General features: G+C 41.6%; 1 protein-coding gene across 7 annotated transcripts in view; it reads left to right on the plus strand.

Annotated features, from left to right (window-relative positions):
- Positions 1–546: 546 nt before the first annotated feature.
- Positions 547–17,340, plus strand: part of TPK1 (thiamin pyrophosphokinase 1) — a 260,377-nt gene continuing 243,583 nt past the window's right edge. Inside the window, exons 1-2 of one of the 7 annotated variants that reach the window (XM_074315232.1) lie at positions 547–935; positions 1,330–1,388. In XM_074315232.1, the coding sequence (XP_074171333.1) occupies positions 1,346–1,388 (43 nt within the window). In that variant the 5' untranslated portion in view covers positions 547–935; positions 1,330–1,345. Of the gene's footprint in view, positions 936–1,324; positions 1,389–17,340 lie in introns of all 7 variants that reach the window. The other 6 variants (XM_074315231.1, XM_074315236.1, XM_074315230.1 and 3 more) reach the window with 6 other exon arrangements.

The raw sequence follows: 17,340 nt of genomic DNA on the forward strand, positions 1-17,340 counted from the left end.
TCCGGGATCAACCGAGGAACAGGTCTTACTTGCGCTGCTAGAAGCCAAGCCAGGGTCTGGTCTCTCAGCACAGGGATTTGCAGGATTGTCAGGTGCTGACAGTCGTGCAGTTCTCACCACTTCTGGGCACCACGACACATAAGCAACATGCAACGCAGAGGATGGGAACCAGGAGGGTCGAGTCCCAGCAGCACCTCGTGAGCACTGAGTTCAGCCCAGAAAGGGTAAAGCCCAGGGAGGACACCTCTCTTCAGTCACCTGTCAGATGCTGATGAGGACCAGGGAGGGACCCCTCCAACCGGTGAGGGCCCCGGGGGTGGGGGCCGAGGGGCCGTGGCAGCCTCAGGAGCTGTTTGCCTCCGGGACGGAAAGCACTTTTCTGGGGATTGGGATGCTCAGTGTCCGAAAAGGCTGCCTGGCAACAGGATACTAAGCTCTTTATCTGGGGAGCGTTGGCGCAAATGGAGCTGCAAGTGAATGGCTGCAAGTTTCTTTCCACTAAAATCTGTGACTGTTCCCACCGAGCGAAGGAGGGAAGGACTCGAAGGCGTGCGCGTGAAGGATTCACGCGGCCAGAGAGAGACCCGCGCAGCACGAGGAGCCGGGAGAAGGGCTCGGGGAAACGTGGGAAGGCGGCCAGGTGGAAGGAGGGTGGCCGGGGAGGTGCTGCTCGGCCGCCCGCCTCCTCGTGCTGCCTCCTGGCCCACGCGAGGGGCAGAGCCCGGGCCCGAACTGACAGCGCTCGTTCCGAGCACGCGCAGTTCGCACGCCCCGCGGGCTCGCGGAAGGAGGCGGGGCCGCGTCGCGCGCCGGCTACTTAAACCCCGCGCGCGCCAGCCGCGCGCCGGTCCAGGCGCCTCAGCCGAGCGCCGAGCGGCCGATGCCGTCGCTTCCGCACCCTGCGCTCGGCCGCTCGTGGCTCCCCGTGTCGTTCTGTAAGTGCGACCGCTGCCGGGCGCGTCGTCCGCGTCCTCGGCGCGCGGGCCCGGGGACGGGGCGGGAATCGCGGGGAGGGGGCGACCGCCGCTCGCTCCTCCAGTGCCCGGATGGTGACGGACGCGCAGGGAGAGGGCGGAGGGAGCGCCCCTCGGCGGCGCGCCCCGAGCGCCTCGGGAACCCGCGGGGCTCCGGCCTCTCGCGTCCCCCGTCTTCCTCCTCGCGGCGCGACGGGCGGAGCCGTTGCCGGGGCAGGGACGCCGGGGGCCGCCGGGCGCCCCGTGGTCCTCCGGGAAGCACAGCACTAAAGAGGCCACATGGGGTGGTTATGTCGCGCGCTGTTGACTTGGAGAGGACACGTGCTAATGTGGCATTTTTATTTTTGTAGTGCAGAGGCCAGTTATCCGATATGGAGCATGTCTTTACCCCGTTGGAGCCCCTGCTTCCCACTGGTACTGTATTTCTCTCCACGTTTTACAGCGTCATTGACGGGCCCCTCCCCAGAGCCCTCAGGAGGTTAAAGTTATTCTGGAGTCTGGATCCTGATCACTTTCCAGTCTGTCTCTGAGGTTCTAGCTCTGCGCCCTTAAGGCGTTTTTTTTTTTCCTTTTTTTTGTTTTTTGTTTTTTTGTGTTTTTTTTTTTTTTTACTATCTTGCATCTTTTTCCTTATCTGGGGGGAAAAAAAAAAAAGCAACACGAGAATAAATAGCAGCCCCTTGCCAAACAGAGTTGTTAGGACTCAATGACTTGATACACTGTGTGTTTTCCACTTGGAGAGGGTTAAGGGCTACTTGCAGTGTGAGCTGTTAGGTCTCTTAACAGCTGTGAATCAGTGTCTAACACGTTGGAGGCCAGAGGTTTAAGGACCAGTCCTTGTTGCCTGTCTGTTGTGCCCAAGATTAGCCAATACAAGATCAGTGAGTGGCCGTGTACAATGTTTTAACGATACGAGGCTCACTTAAGGATTTTTGTTACTTGCAAGTTTCAGGTGATTGTAATTCACATGGAACTAGATGGAAGGGGTGGGTTTTTTTATGAGGCTAATTGTCAGCAGCATTTATTCTCACGTGTAGTAATTGGTGTGGTAATTTTGTAATATTAAATATATATTTTTTATTTAACAGTTATTGTGTTTCTGTTTTGTAGAACCCCTAGTGTATCAATTCCATAAATTCAAACGGAGTGCATGATTTTTGGATGTTTAAATTTGTTTTTTGTAAACATGAATTCATGGGTTTGGTTTAAGGTATTGAATTTGCTAGCGTTAGGGGACTCTACCTCCTCGCTCTCTACTCATTCGCTCTACTCAGTTGTTGACATAACACCTTTGTGTCTTACAGCTGAAGGCAACAGTGATAGAACTAGAACCTGAACCCAGATATATTTGACTTGGTTAAGAGGTTGGGTGTTTCTTACTTTAAACAGATTTTCAAGAGTTAAGAAAAGCACTGGCAAACATAAACGTTTTGCAAATTAAATTTCATAGTTCTCAGGTATCCAATGGTAGCCAGACCAACAGCATTTCCAAGAGTAAACAGTGGATCCAGGTGTGCTGTTGACTTGCAGATTCCTTACTGAAACCTGCGCACTTTACTGACTGAAGGTGTCGAGTGTTTTCTAAGTTGAAAGACATATATCATAGTGAATGCTACATGGTAAAGATGGGATTGAGGAAACAATCTCTGGGTTTCAATTCTAGCTTTTCCACTTACTAGTTATTGGACTTTGTATAGTGGTCCCTCGGTATCTGAAGGGTATTTGTTCCAGGATCCCCACAGACACCGAAATCCAAGGGTTCCTTACATAAAATGGTGTAATATTTGCATATAACCTACGCAACACTCCCCTATACTTAAAATCGTCTCTGGACTAATGATATCTAATACAAGGGACCTGCAATGTAAATAGTTATACTGCATTGTTTAGGGAATGACAAGAAGAAAACTCTGTACGTGGTCAGTACAGACACAAGCATTGTAGGCTTGTCACGCAGGGTATCATGCAGGGTCTCTGCTCCCGCTCCCCACATAAGAACGCAGGACATGGTGAGGCCAAAAAGGAACACCCACGGAGCCATAGATAGGGGGGTCACACCACTATAGTCTCGCTGGCGGCTGGGTTGGAGACACAGGAAGCAGGAGCCACACGATCCGCAACCCGCCGTCCACTTGTCGCTGCCAAACAACCTCACTTGCTAACTGCAATCTGCTTCTCTGCAATCTGCAATTCATATTCCGCCACGCCACCATCTTCTTGCCAGCCCCCATTTTCTGCTAGCGTAGCCACAGCAGTTGTATTAGTGGCCAATGGCTCACTGGTTACAGCTGAGGGCCACCTAGCCACAGCTGATGGCCATTGACTTATTACCTGAGCCAGCACCCTTCCACGTGAGGGCGAGAGCCTGGAAACCACTCCTGGATCTGTCCCCCAAGGCCCAACTACGTAGTACACATCTGCAACTTCTTTTTTCCCTGAATAGTTTCGATCCGCAGTTGGTTGAATCTGCAGATGCGATACCAGACCCCACTGTGTTTTGGTTTCTTCATCTGTAAAATGGGAATACTTGGCAGGCTTATTGTGAGTATGAATGAGTTGCAATACTTATAAAGCACTTAGCATCGATAGCAATACGCTATTACATCAGCAGTAAGATTAAGGGGAAAAGAGAAAGGCAGTTGGGTGTCAGGGTTAATGCTGAGATGGAGGTTTGGAGCAACAGACTGTGGAACAGACAGAGGCAGTTCTGTTTTTATCAAAGGCTTTTTGGAGAAGGCCTTGATTCCTTAAGCCAGATGTTTGTACGCTCTGCCCTGCAGCAGGGCACGTAGGGGCCCTGTACGAACTGTGAGACCGTAGACTAAGCACAGATCGCCCACACAGATCCCAGGGCGCCTTGGGGGTTCTGTGTGACTTAGTGATTCTCATCTTGCCTCCCTCTTACAGGTAAGAGGATGTAGATTCTTGTCTCATCTCAAGCATTGGCCTGGAAACAAGGGCCCCAGCAAGTTTATGGTTGATTCTAGATACATAAGAGAGATTGAAACACAACAATGGATTAGGAAGGACCAGTGCAGTGCCTCGCCCTTTATACTAAGTCAGTAAACAGTCGAGGTTAACTTTACATTAGAGGACGTCCCTTCATCAAACAGACATTTAACACCAGCAGAGAAGTAGTTTTTCTGTTAATGACTCCTGTGAATTTAATTTGTAGGCATGATTTACCTGGAATGCTTTCTCAGATTTGGTGTGGTGGGCAATCCAACAATTAAGCTAGTAAACCAACTGCCAGATGGACCACAGTGCTTCTCTTTTCTGAGATGATCACTAGCTCAGAGAAAGATTTTTTTAATATATCTTTGTTTTTCTGTAACTAAAGTAAGTGCTTGTTATTTAAAGAAAAACAACCATCTAACTTACAATGTGAAAGTTTCCTATAATCGCTCTTGTAGAAATAACCATTATTAACAGTTGGCATATGTTCTAAATATTAACATATATGTGTGTGTGTGTGTATATATATATGTATCCTAGCATATTATTAGTCTGGTTTTAAAAAAACGAATTAATATTATAAATTGTTTTGTAAATTTCTCTTCTGGGGCTGTAAGTGAAAATATATACATATTTTTTACTATCAACATTGTATGTGCTCTTTGTTCATTTTTTTTCCAAACAAAATGTTTTAAAGTATCCCACTTACCAGAGACGATCATTCTAAAACTGTGTTTTTCTAATTTGTGCGTTTATATAAATGAACAAGATAGGACCTGTTTTATGCCCTTTTCAGCAACTCTTTTCACTTAGTACTTTGTTATGGTTCATAGGTATAGATATCCCAAGTTTTGTTTTTTAGTAGTCACTGTAGACTCAAGTGAATTAGTCTTACTTAATAGCTATTTAGGTTATTCCTAGTTTCCGTTGTTACAATCTATAATGCATATCTTTGATGATAATTTTGCATATTTACGTATTTCAGTAGGATAAGTATCTAGAAATGGAATTGATGGACCAAAGGGAATGTTTGCATTTCCGTTATCAAGTGGACTAACACTTAGCTAGTTGGTGTCCTTTGATACCAGGTGGTGTGGGAGATGCAACAGTGAAAGATGTGATCCCTTCTATCCAGGAATTTACAGTCTTGTTACGGAGGTTATTTTAAAATTTTTATAACAGTACATAGACATTATAAAAACTTAGAAGATATAAACAAAAATAATAAATATACCATATTCCAGCCTTTCAGAGAGTGCCACTGTTATCTCCAGGTATGTATGTATATATACATGTGTGTATTTATATTTATATTCCTCCAGATATTTACTGTGCATAAATATAGTTAGATATTTTAAAACCGAAGTGAGAACACACTGTTGAGTTTCTTTTTCACTGTATAGTACACTTTTTCCATATCAAATTTCATCGTGTCACATACCATCCATATCTAAATTTTCCCGTTTTTCCAAACATAATTTTTTCAGGGACATGTTCCAGAATAGGACCACCGGTGCTTTCTGTTCAGTCTTTTGAAATCTATCACCATTATCCTTCCCATTCTAAATTCCCCTTAACATTGAATATTGACATATTAAATAAAGCTTTTATACATCATTATTAATTGGATCTGATAGAATAAAAAATACAGCAATTTGATATGAAACATTACTTCAAACATCTTTAATAAGCTCTCAAAGTCCTATTTTATTTTCCCCACATAATTTGATCATTACAATTAAGTTTTATGCTAGAAAGCCTTTTATCTATCACTCTACATTTCTTTGCAAAAAGATTATGTTTAAATTTTATAAAGATTCCTGTGACCATCATGCTCTTGGGACTTATTTCATCTGAATTGAATTACCATTGTTGAGGTTTATTCTGAATTTAATTACCATGTTAAGTATTATTAGTATACACTTGATCAAGTGAACATAATTCCGTTGCAAATTTTTATAACTAACATTTACATAACCCTGTATGCTGGGCAAAGTTCTGGTGTTTTAAACAGGGTAAAGCCTGTAAAAGGGTTTTAGAACTAGACGACCTAGATTTGAGTTTTAGCTTCCTTTTTCACTAATTATGTGGCCTTGGGCATGTCATTTAATTTCTAAGAGCCTTAATTTCTTTATGTAAAATAAGAATGTATCCAAACATGAAGTTCTCGGGCAAAATTTAAGATAATGTAAAGTCTAAAAAGCAAGTTTAAGAAATACAGTCCTATGCAAATATAAAGTACTTTCCAGTAGATGAACTATATTATACTCGTTAGTAAATTTTGAAATCCCTACATTCATTTTTCTAATGAATTTGCAAAGGAGATAGCTACTTATTTTAGTAAATGTGTTCAGTCCAGATAAGTGAAAGAGTATTTAGGCAAGTCTAGCAGAAATATTCTTTTTTCCTTGAATTCTGTATTTTTCTTCCATGCTTGTTGAACTTTGTGATTTATAGATGCATGAAATTACTAATAGTGGACTTAGTTTTTTGATACCTCATGGTTAAGTGGTAATGAATATGGGCATATCCTGTTCAGAATAGTATTCATACCATCTCTTACATTTCTGGAATTTAATCTCCATTGAAAATGCCTGATTAAGTTCACAGAAGGCATAATAAAACCTGCAGATGGGTATTAGCATTCCCCAATTTACCAATGGGTAACATGGGAATCCCTCAGTATTCGGTGCCTGGAGTTCTGACTCCTAGTGGTGAATATACTGGCCATGTATGTAAGTCGTCCTCCGTACTTTGCAGCAACAGACAGACCTCTCAAGAACCCTTAGTGGTGACATTCATTTGTATCAAACATAGCCCTGAAATATTAACTCCCTCCTTTAATCTCTACTCAGAAAATCATAGAAAGAATGACTAGGGGTAGATTTGAGTCACTTACATTTTTTTAAATTAAATATTAAAAGTGCTCCAATATATAATAATACGGTGACATTTCTTGGTCACATCTCCTGACCAATTAAGCATTCTTGCTAGAAACTTCTGGTTTGGTTTCTTCTCTAGATCTGTGTCGTCCAATCCAACAGCCACTAGCTATGTGTGGCTTGTGAGCACTTGAAATATGGCTGGGGTGGCTGAGGAACTGAATTTGTAGTTTCAGTGTAAAAACCAAAACTGTCCTGTTACTGGAAAAAAATTTAAGTCTTTGGAACAGTGTATTAGTGTACTAGGGCTGCTCTAACAAAGTCCCACTGACTAGGTGGCTTAAACAATAGAAGTTTGTTTTCTCACAATTCTCAGGCTACAAGTCCAATGTCAAGGTGTGGGCAGGTTTGGTTTCTTCTGAGGTCTCTCTCCTGGACTTGCAGATGACTGCATTCTTGTTGTGTCCTCACTGTTGCCCTTTAGTGTGTTTGCTGTGTTCTAATCTCCTGTTCTTATAAGCACACAAGATACACTGGATTAGGCCCATCTATATGGCTTCATTTTACCTTAATTATCTCTTTAAAGGTCCTATCTCAAATATAGTCACATTCTGAAGTACTGGAGGTTAGGACTTCAACATAGGAATTTGGGGGGGACACCATTCAGCCAAAAACAAATTAGGTGTGTCAGTTTACTTCTCAGCTGTAAATTTTTCTTAAGTAGACTTGGTCCATTTTTAGAATTCTCATGATTACCAAATAAAGGAGGGTTTAATGACCCTCCAATGGATTACATCCAGTATAGCAATCAAAAAAAGTCCATTGCAGTCTTATATATAAGTTGTTTTATACATATTTACAAAATTTTCTTTGTGCATTCAACACTTCCTGAGTGTCTGTTATGGGCCACACCCCAGGAGATAATGTAGAAAAATAAAGAATTGACAAACTTCACTGTGAAAGAGTTCAGTCCACAGCAGGCTGTTTAATACAATAGAAAGATAATTTCGTATGTAATTTAAAATTTCTCAGTGGCCTCATTAAACAGGTAAAAGAAGTGAACTTCATTTTAGTTATATATTTTGTTTAAACCAATATCTAAAATGTCAAAATTTCAACATGTAATCAGAATAAACATTAATGCAGTAGTTGACACATTTTTGTACTAAATCTTCAAACTCCAGTATGCAGTTTACACTTTGAGCACATCTCAATTCAGATGCTAAATTTTCATTAGAAATACTTGATCTATATGTAGTGATAATTTATTATATATTTTGATTATTCATACCAGCAAAGAGCAACTCATAGACTCAGTTTTGGAATGAGCTTGATACACAGGAAATAGAATATTCCTTTTCTAAAGAAAAGCATTTTGGAAACAGATATTGGAGATAGAACTGGGTTTTCTGACTGTATTTTTCCTAATATCAATGTGGCTTTTTCTTTGTTACTTAAAGTACCATGCCTACTTTGAAACTTGGAAAACTTGCCGTGGTTTTTTTTTTTTTTTTAAAGAAACTTTTATCTCTGGATGGCAAAGAAACCTCTGACCAAAGCTGCTGCTTAAGGATTCTGATATTTTTGTAATTTAGGGCAGGTAAGATACCCAGGCAACAAAGGAGTGGATTTTTTAGTTATTCCTGCTGAGTTTCAAGCTTTGATCCATTTCCTTTACTCCCCTGCCACTTTCCAAACTTAGGAATGCATCCGAGGTAGCCCTCAAGTATCTTGCGTGTTCATGGGAAATTTACTGCTTTGAGCATTTATACTGTTTTTGGTGAACCACTCAAAATCGTTGGGATCCTTCCTTCTCATTCTCATCATTTCTTTTGAACTTATTATGACTTGCTGCCATGACTACACTTTGTACGTTTGACGTAGCTTAACTTCTTGTATCTTACTTGATTTTCATATTTGCCATAATTTTTGTTCTTTTAATTTAGAGTCATTATATTTGATGATGAATGTTTGGTTTACCCTTATTGATAATGGCCACATTGTTTCTTTGGCCTTGAGTAATGTTATTTACTGTACAAGCCATCTTTCCACACCATCTAGAGAACCAATTATCTGTTTTACGGTATTAAGTCTCTGTAGCACCCCCTTCATCTTTCCATATTAGCATTTTAATGGCTACATGCTTTTAGAAACTAAAGCTTCTAAAGTGAGTTTAAAAGGAATCTTAATTCCTTTTTTAAAAATCTTATAAATTGATACTTTATAGCATTATCAGAAATAATGGTATTCCTTTAGATGAAACTATTGAAAATACCACATGAGGCTGTGGGAGCAGTTTCAATACAATACTAAAATGTTACGGCTGATCACACCAAAAAAAAAAAAAAAAAGATCTGTGTGTTTTGATACATTAACACCAGATGTCTTTTGAGGTTTCTAGGAAAATGAGGTGTGTTTGTGCATTAACTCCCCATCAAATGATTTTTATTATCTTTTTTCGTTGGTTAAATCCATCAGAAAGAGTTATTCTTTGTAGGTGGCAAACAGATGCTCAAACAAATGGGTTTCATCCTGAGAGTATTTCTGTGTCTTTACCACACTATTGTGTTTGAAGGTATTCATTTATCACAGTGGAATAGTTTCTTTTGTTTTTATGACTTCCAGAGAATTTAAGCTTTTGATTTACTTGTAGGTCATATGTAAGGCTGTGGCTTCTGGCCCAGTTGCTGCTGTTTATTTTTCTTTTTTAAGGTAGGAAAACAGCTCTTGGAGGTTCTTCCTAATCTCAGTAAAATTACTGATAGTGGTGAGTCCCATGCATGGGGAGGGAACCTTGGAACTCCTTAGTGTTCTCAGGGCAGGTATGTCTTCTTAGCTCTCTGAGCTGGCTACCTAGCGTTTGTGCTTGACCATGTTCAGGTAGCGCCACTGACCTACAGAAGGACATCGTGGTTGCTTCCAAAATTTGGCACTTATGAACAAAACTGCTGTAAACATCGTGTGCAGAGTTTTGTGTGCACATACGTTTTCATCTCCTTTGGGCAAAGACCAAGGAGTGTTGTCGCTAGATGATATGGTAAGAGTATGTTTAGTTTTGTAGGAAATCACTCAACTGTCTTCCAACATAGCCGTACCATTTTGCACCCTCCCCAGCAATGTATGGGAGTTCCGATTCTCCCTATCCTCACCAGCATTTGGTGTTGTCAGAGTGGTAGATTTGGGCCATCCTAGTAGGTGTGGAGTGGTACCTGGGGAAGGGTTGTTTCCGTTAGCATTTCCCTGATGACCTAGGATGGGGAGCATCTTCTCATGTGCTTACTTGCCACCTGTATGTCTTTGGTGAGGTGTTTGTTAAGGCCTTTGGCTCATTTTATAATTGGGTTGTTTGTTTTCTTACTGTTAAGTTTTAAGGGTTCTTTGTATAGTTTGAAAATCAGATGTATCTTTTGCAAATATTTATTCTCAGCCTGTGGCTTGTCTTCTCATTCTTTTGATACTGTCTTTTGCAGTGCAGAAGTTTTAAATTTTAATGACAGGTTTATCAATTATTTCTTAAACAGATTGTGCCTTTGGTGTTTTATCTAAAAAGACTTCATCATACTCAAGGTTACCTGGGTTTACTCCTATGTTATCTTCTAGGAATTTTAGTTTTCCATTTTGCATTTGGGTTTGTGATTCATTTTGAGTTCATTGTTGTGAAGAGTGTAAGGTTTGTGTCTAAATTTATTATTTTTTGCATGTATATGTACAGTTTTTACAGCACCATTTGTTGAAGAGATTATCTTTGCTCCTTTGTCCAAGATCATTTGACTATATTTATGAAAGTATTTCTGGGCTCTCTATTATTTTCCATTGGTGTATTTGTCTAATCTTTCACCAATCAATCACACTGGGAAAGCTTTGAGTTTCTTACCATTAAATATGTTTGCTGTAGGTATTTTGTAGATGGTCTTCATCACATTGAGAAAGTTCCTCTTTATTCTAGTATCCTGAAAGTTTTTATAATGGGTGTTGGATTTTTTTCAAATGCTTTTCTGCGTATAGTCATACAATCATCTTTTTCTTTTTCTTTTTTTTCTAAACTACAGCTGTTGATGTGGTGGATTGCATTGATTTTCTATTCTTAACTCAGTCTTGCATACTTGAAATAAATGCCACTTGGTCATTGTTTATAAATCTTTGTATACGTTTTTTGGGGGGTTCAATTTGCTAGTATTTTGTGGAGGATTTTTATATCTATGTTCATGAGGGAGACTGCTTGTAGATTCCTTTTTTGTGTGTGTGTAATGTTTTTGTCTGGTTTTGGTATGAGGGTAATGCTGACTCATAGAATGAGTTAGGAAGAATTCCCTCTGCTTTTGCCTTCTGAAAGAGATTGTAGAGCACTGGTATAATTTTGTCCTTAAATGTTTAGTAAAATTCACCAGTCAACCCATTTGGGTCTCATGCTTTCTGTTTTGGAAGGTTATTAATTATTCATTCAATTTCTTTAATAGATGTAACTATTCAGATTATCTGTTTCTTCTTGTATGGGTTTTGGTAGATTGTCTTTCAAGGAATTGGTCCATTTCATCTAGGTTATCAAATTTGTGGGCATAAGTTGTTTATAGTATTCTTTTACTGTCCTTTTCATTTCCATGGGATCTATAGTGATGACCCTTCTTTCATTTCTGTGTTTTCCATTATTTTAAATTGTAGCATCTGCAGGATATTGATAATCCCGAACAGGAAGGTTTGGATAAATCATCAGAGGACATAGACAGTCAGTGCTTCAGGATTCTAAAAACCGGGAAAATGGAGCCTCACATACCCATCTCTGCAGTTATAAATTTCTTTGTACGATGCTCTAAGCCCTTGCAGCATTGGTATTACCTAGGGACTTCTAAGAAATGAAGATTCTCAGGCCCCACTTTAAAGTAACTGACAGAATAAGAATCTGTATTTGAACAAAAATCGTAGGCGAGTCTTACGCTCCTTAAAGTTTGAGGAGCAGAAACATATCAGATTCCTTTTGAAAATAATTAAAAGAAACAAACAGAAATCTCTGTCACATTTAAGGATCACATTTCTCATTCTCCAAAACTTCCTTTAAGCCAGCAGCATATGGTGGTTTTTCTTTTGAGCTTTATTGTTGTCCTGGGATTGCACAGTGTATAATGCAGGCAGCACACGTACCCGGTGGCGAGGATGGCTCACCTGAGTGTGACAGGCCGGTGCCTTTCTCTGCACCAGCAGTATCTTGAAGCGCATGTCCCTTTGCTGTCAGTCTGTGTGCTTTTCAAAATGTCTGCATCTGATTCTGATATTCTGTCAATATAGTTAGGAAGTCACTTGAAGCTTTTCTCATACAGTTTTCTTTTGATGTTGTTAATACTTGTAATTACTTTTTTAATCTCTGCACAGGAAGCATACACATATTTTTTTAGCCTGTATAACATTTTTTATTCACTGAGCCAACATTTGAGTGCCTTCTACGCATGTGGCATCATGTTAAATCCACGCAATGGAAATACATGGTCCAAGCCTCTGGAGGTCATAGACTAATAGGGTAAATGGATAAGAAAATCAGAAATTAGAGTGTCGTGTGATAAGAGACATTATAGGGGAAACTCTGGGCACTAAGTGGATCACTTAGGAAGGATTTGGGGACTCAGTGACGACTCCTGGAAAGAATATATAAGCTGGAAAATCTTAAGTGTTTTCACATTTAAAAAATAGTTGTAATTAACACTGCCTGAGATAGATGTATATCTTAGCCACATCTGGTTATATGTTGAATGAAAAATTCTGGAGGCGGAATTATAGGATCAAAGACCTGAGCCGCTACGATTCCTAGTACGTGTTACTGGATGGCTTTCCAGAAAGGTTGTGCCAAGTAATATGTCCCAGAGCAGACAGTAAAGTGCCCCTTTCAATGTGCCTTTGCCGACAACTCATACTCTGCCATTCTTGACAGGAATAACTCATGGATTGTAGCTGTCCTTGCTCCCCTCCTCCCATCTCCTATGAGTTTTCTTTACGCCTGTTAGAACCAACCATAATCTACATTGGGAAATTGTCCAGGACTTGGAAATGAGGAAAGAGATTACGGGGTGTCCTGTCAACAGAATGCTGGGCTCCTCTAGTGGACCCTCCAGGACTATATGCAGTGTTACACCTTTTACTCTCTTGATTAAGCTGTTTGGCAATTCTGTAGGGGGTAGAAGTTGACTGATAGTCGTACAAATGATTCTTATCCATAATAATGCAAACATTTTTTTGTCCCGTAGAGGTACAATTAATTTCTACTCTGAAGAAGAGATATCCAGATATTTTATTGCCCTCTAGTGGAGATTTCTAAGCTTGCTTTCAGTTTATGGTACTGTTAGTGCTTCAGTAATTTTTTCCTGGTGCCACTAGGCCAAAAGAAACCCCTACGAGTTCCTTTTATTGAGGAGTTAAGTTCAAACAACTTACTAGTAGTTTCTACATCATCCCTGTTCGTTCACTGACTCACCCTGAGGGCTTGCTTGGTGCTCACTCTGCGGACCCTTCTTGTAATAGATTTACCATTTTTGTATCTGTTAGCAAATTCATTTAGCAATCCTGTTTACCTGCATTCATTCACAGTTGTACTGATGCCCTCATTAATTGCATTGAATACTGTCGCTGGCATTTTTTTTTTTTTCATTTTATATGTGCATGAAGTCACATTTTAAAACTTGATGAAAACTATGCTTTAGCAACAGTTAAATTCTTATTCTGTTACTTTAAAAGGTAAGCAGATGGTTGTACATTTCTTTGAACTCAGTTTCTTTAGCTGGAAATGATCTGTCACAGATGTGAGAATTAAAAGTGAAAATGCATCTGGAAAAACAGCCTAAAACCTTGTAGGAGGACGTGCAGGGAATGGGCAGGGACACACACATACCTCACGCCACACACTGCACATTCTCCTTGTTACATGGTGTTTATTGGGGGAAAACATACACGCAGAGAAGGAGCAGCGCATGCAGGATGCCCCAGGCTCTCATCCGGCAGAGAAGGCACGTGGTCTGGGCACAGCTGGGCTGGGATGTGCCTTAGAAATGGCTCCAAAGGAGGAATTTTACTCCATAATGTTCCACATGTTTGCTGGAACTTCTAGGTTCCTCTGTCAGACCGGAAACTTCGGGAACTTCGGTTGTTAGAGGTTTGGGCCTTTGTTCCTTGGCAGCTCTTCTCAGCCTGTTCTTTCACTGTTGACTTTGACCTGCTGAGAAAGCTCCTGGAAGAGCACATCCGGAAATGGGAAGGGAGGGAAGTGAAAGGAGCCTCCAAGGCTGTCTTGGTTTGCATTTCCTCACTTGTTTTCTAAAACCGTGAAATAGATGTTGGAGTCAAGAACGTTACTTTTAGGCATCAATTCTATGATTCTATGTATTTTAATTTCTGTTCGCTTCATCTCCATGTGCTAAGTGTTACCTTTCAACTGTAAAAAATTACTTTGCCTTCCAGAACCAGAGTGGTGCTGTCAGTTCTGAAGACGTTCCCCTCTCCCAAATTTAAAAATGATAACAAACTGGGAAATAGAATAGGATGCATTTGGAAGTAATGAGTTATCAAGGGTTGGAGAGTAAAAGAAGCTGGTATATGTGTGATAGAATTGAGAGGCTGGGGACATTGGCGTAGAACCTCAGGAACAGAGCAGCACTGGGGTGAAATGGGATGATAAGAGGAATTTCTAGGTGGCTAGTGCCTGAGACTGTTAAGTAGTTCCAGTACCAGACTAGCACGGAAGTGGGAAGTGTGGTGGAAACGTCCTACGCTTTTTGTTCAAAACTGTAAAATAGTTGACTTCTTTAATCTCCGCTGTCTCTTTCTCAATCCAAACTACTGTTATCGTACGAACAACTGGTTTTAGAAGGTTCTCATTGCCAGTTACCAGCTCACCTGAATTACTGTTACCTATCTCAGTGGGTCTGTTAGGATATGCCCACAATAATTCCTGTGGATTAAAAGAGCTCATGTGAAGGGAGCCCCTGTGCTCATCCTGAGGCCGCTCAGGAAACTAGTGATTCAGCCCAGGTGTGCATTGGACCTGCGATGTCTTGTACCTGTGAAAGGATTATGCATACCGCTGTATTGTCTACCTGAAACCAATCATAAAGTCACCCTTTCTGTTACTGTTAGGAGATGAGTGATTCTTTCCACTTGCCAGGCAAGAACAATACTTGAGATGAAATCTGACATTACACTTTTGCCCTTGAACTGTGTTTTGAAGTGTAAATGGCTTATGTTTAGTCAATCCTCTTGTTATAAAGTCGAGTCATTTTTCTGGCATCTAAGAGCTAGAGCTGCTGGTGCAGCTATTAAGAGATGCATAAGAACCACTCAGTTGAGACAATAATGCTTTAAAGATCGTTGAATTCTGTGAGGAAGTTTCTGCTCACTTGTACCCTGCTGTGAACCCCGTGTGAGCTGCATAAAGTGTACTTACTCATTTTGATCTACTGCTGTTTGCATCATCAGCATGAAAGTGATTATTACGGATAATTGCAGAGAGCTTACTGTATGCAGGGCGTTATTCCTCGAGTTTTACGTGTATTACCTTGTTTATTCTCACAGCCACTCTTACGAGGAGTCTATTGTACTCCCATTTTAGAGATGGGAATACTGAGGTACAGAGGGGTTGACTGTCTTGCCCAAGGTCGCACACCTAATAAGTGACAGAGTCACGGTTTAGATCAGGGGTGTACAAACTGCAGCCCGCGGGCCAACTGCCTCCCATGATCCATTGTTAATTGGCCCGCAGCAAATTCCAAAAATATGTTTAGTTTACTTAAATAAACCAGGTGAGGTAATACGTACTTCACCTCGAGTGAGTGGCCCGGCTGTTTGTGTATTTTACCGCATATGGCCCTTGGTGAAAAACGTTGAAAAAAGTCTGGACACCCCTGATTCAGATCTAGGCAGTTTGGCTGCCAAGCCTGATAAGGTGGTTTTGTATGTGTGCAAAGCCGTTTGCCTGATGTAGCTTTATTTCCTTTGAAGGCCTTTCCAACCCCTGTATTTCTTCTCTCTGGGATCTCTTTAAACGTGGTCAGTGAGACCACCTCTGTATATCAGTAAGGAATGCATTTGAGTAAAAGTAATGGGAAAACTCATCTCACAGTAGGTTAAGCAATCAGGAGCTGTTTTTCTTCAATGGTAAGAGGCCTGCAGGCAGGAGGCTGTGGGCTGGTGCGGCTGCTGAATTGTAGGAAAGGGGCCGCGGGGTCTGTTTTGTGCTCCCCCGTCCTTGCTGTGCTAGCTGCGGGCTTCGTCTTGTCTCATGGAGGCAAAATGGTGATTGTGCCTCCAGGCTCAAAGATGCATTCCCAGCAAAAAGAAGAGAAAGGGATGCAGGAACTTAAAATTGGACAGCCAGCCTGGTTCATCCTTTCGTATCAGAAAAGAAAAAGCTTTTCCGGAAGATGCACGTAAATGACTTTTTTTCAATGTCATTTTTGCCCAAACGAGCTCATGTGGCCGTTCCTAGAAACCCGGTGCATGGGGTCCTGGGGTCGTGCCTGGTTTAGACCAGTCACAGGAAGACTTCCTGGAACTCTAGCCCAGTGCCGGCTCGGGTGTGGAGTGACTGTCACCTTACCTGTAGTCAGTGTCCACATGCTCTAGTCCTGGCAGGAGTTTCCAGGATACAGGAGTCATCTTTCGTCTCAGACCAAGTGGCTCACTTCCCGCTTCAAGGCCTTTTTACAATCCTCCTGGGAGTCCAGTTTCCTGGGACCTGGCAGTTTACCGTGCTCCTTGCTTTCTGCCCGTTCCGCAGCGTCGTGTGTGAGAGTCCTGGCGAATTCCAGTCTAGTGACGAGGCCGTGACAGGCTTGTCTGGTGCTATCTGTTGTTCCAAGGATAATCTACCTTCAGATCTTTAAACCACCCCCTGCCTGAGCTGCTTGTCAGGATGTCTGTTTAGCCTGCGTTGATGCTTCCTAATGCAGTGCTTTTGTTCATTGTGTTCCTGGCCACTGGGGAGGAACCCTAAGTGTAGGGCAGTTAGGGGGTCCGATTCTGTGCCCAAGCATAGGAAAATGACAGCGGCATGCCGCCAATGCTTAGCCAATCGCAGCCACGTAGATACTGGCTCAATGAATGATCAGGTAAACTGAGCAAGCAACAGGGCAGAGAAAGGGGTCCCCCCACCCCTGCAGGGGCAGAGACCCTGTCACCGCTATCAGTGGGCCGTGTTAGCAGGTTCAGCAAATAAGAAATGTTTAGCAAGCATTGTGTGGGACATCGCTACACTGACAATGATTTGTTATTTATCTGAAATTCAAATTTACATTAAAAATTGCTTGGCCACCCGACAGCACATAGACTCCTCACCGAGTCAGTGACCCCACGTCACAGATACCCAGAATGTGGTTGTAGGGGCTAGGGAGTAATTTTAGTTTTGATCCTCATGTTTACAGTAGTGTTTGGTTTCTTTTGATGTTTCTGAGTTTGCTGTTTGTGTCTAAGTAAAAGGATGTCTAGTTCTAAAGTTCAGGAGAGACGAGGGACTTGAGGTCAAAATAGGTCAAGATCACGAGGCCGTGTCACTGCCC

The sequence above is a fragment of the Rhinolophus sinicus genome, linkage group LG11 (genome assembly GCF_036562045.2).
Source record: "Rhinolophus sinicus isolate RSC01 linkage group LG11, ASM3656204v1, whole genome shotgun sequence".
NCBI classification, from domain to species: domain Eukaryota; kingdom Metazoa; phylum Chordata; class Mammalia; order Chiroptera; family Rhinolophidae; genus Rhinolophus; species Rhinolophus sinicus.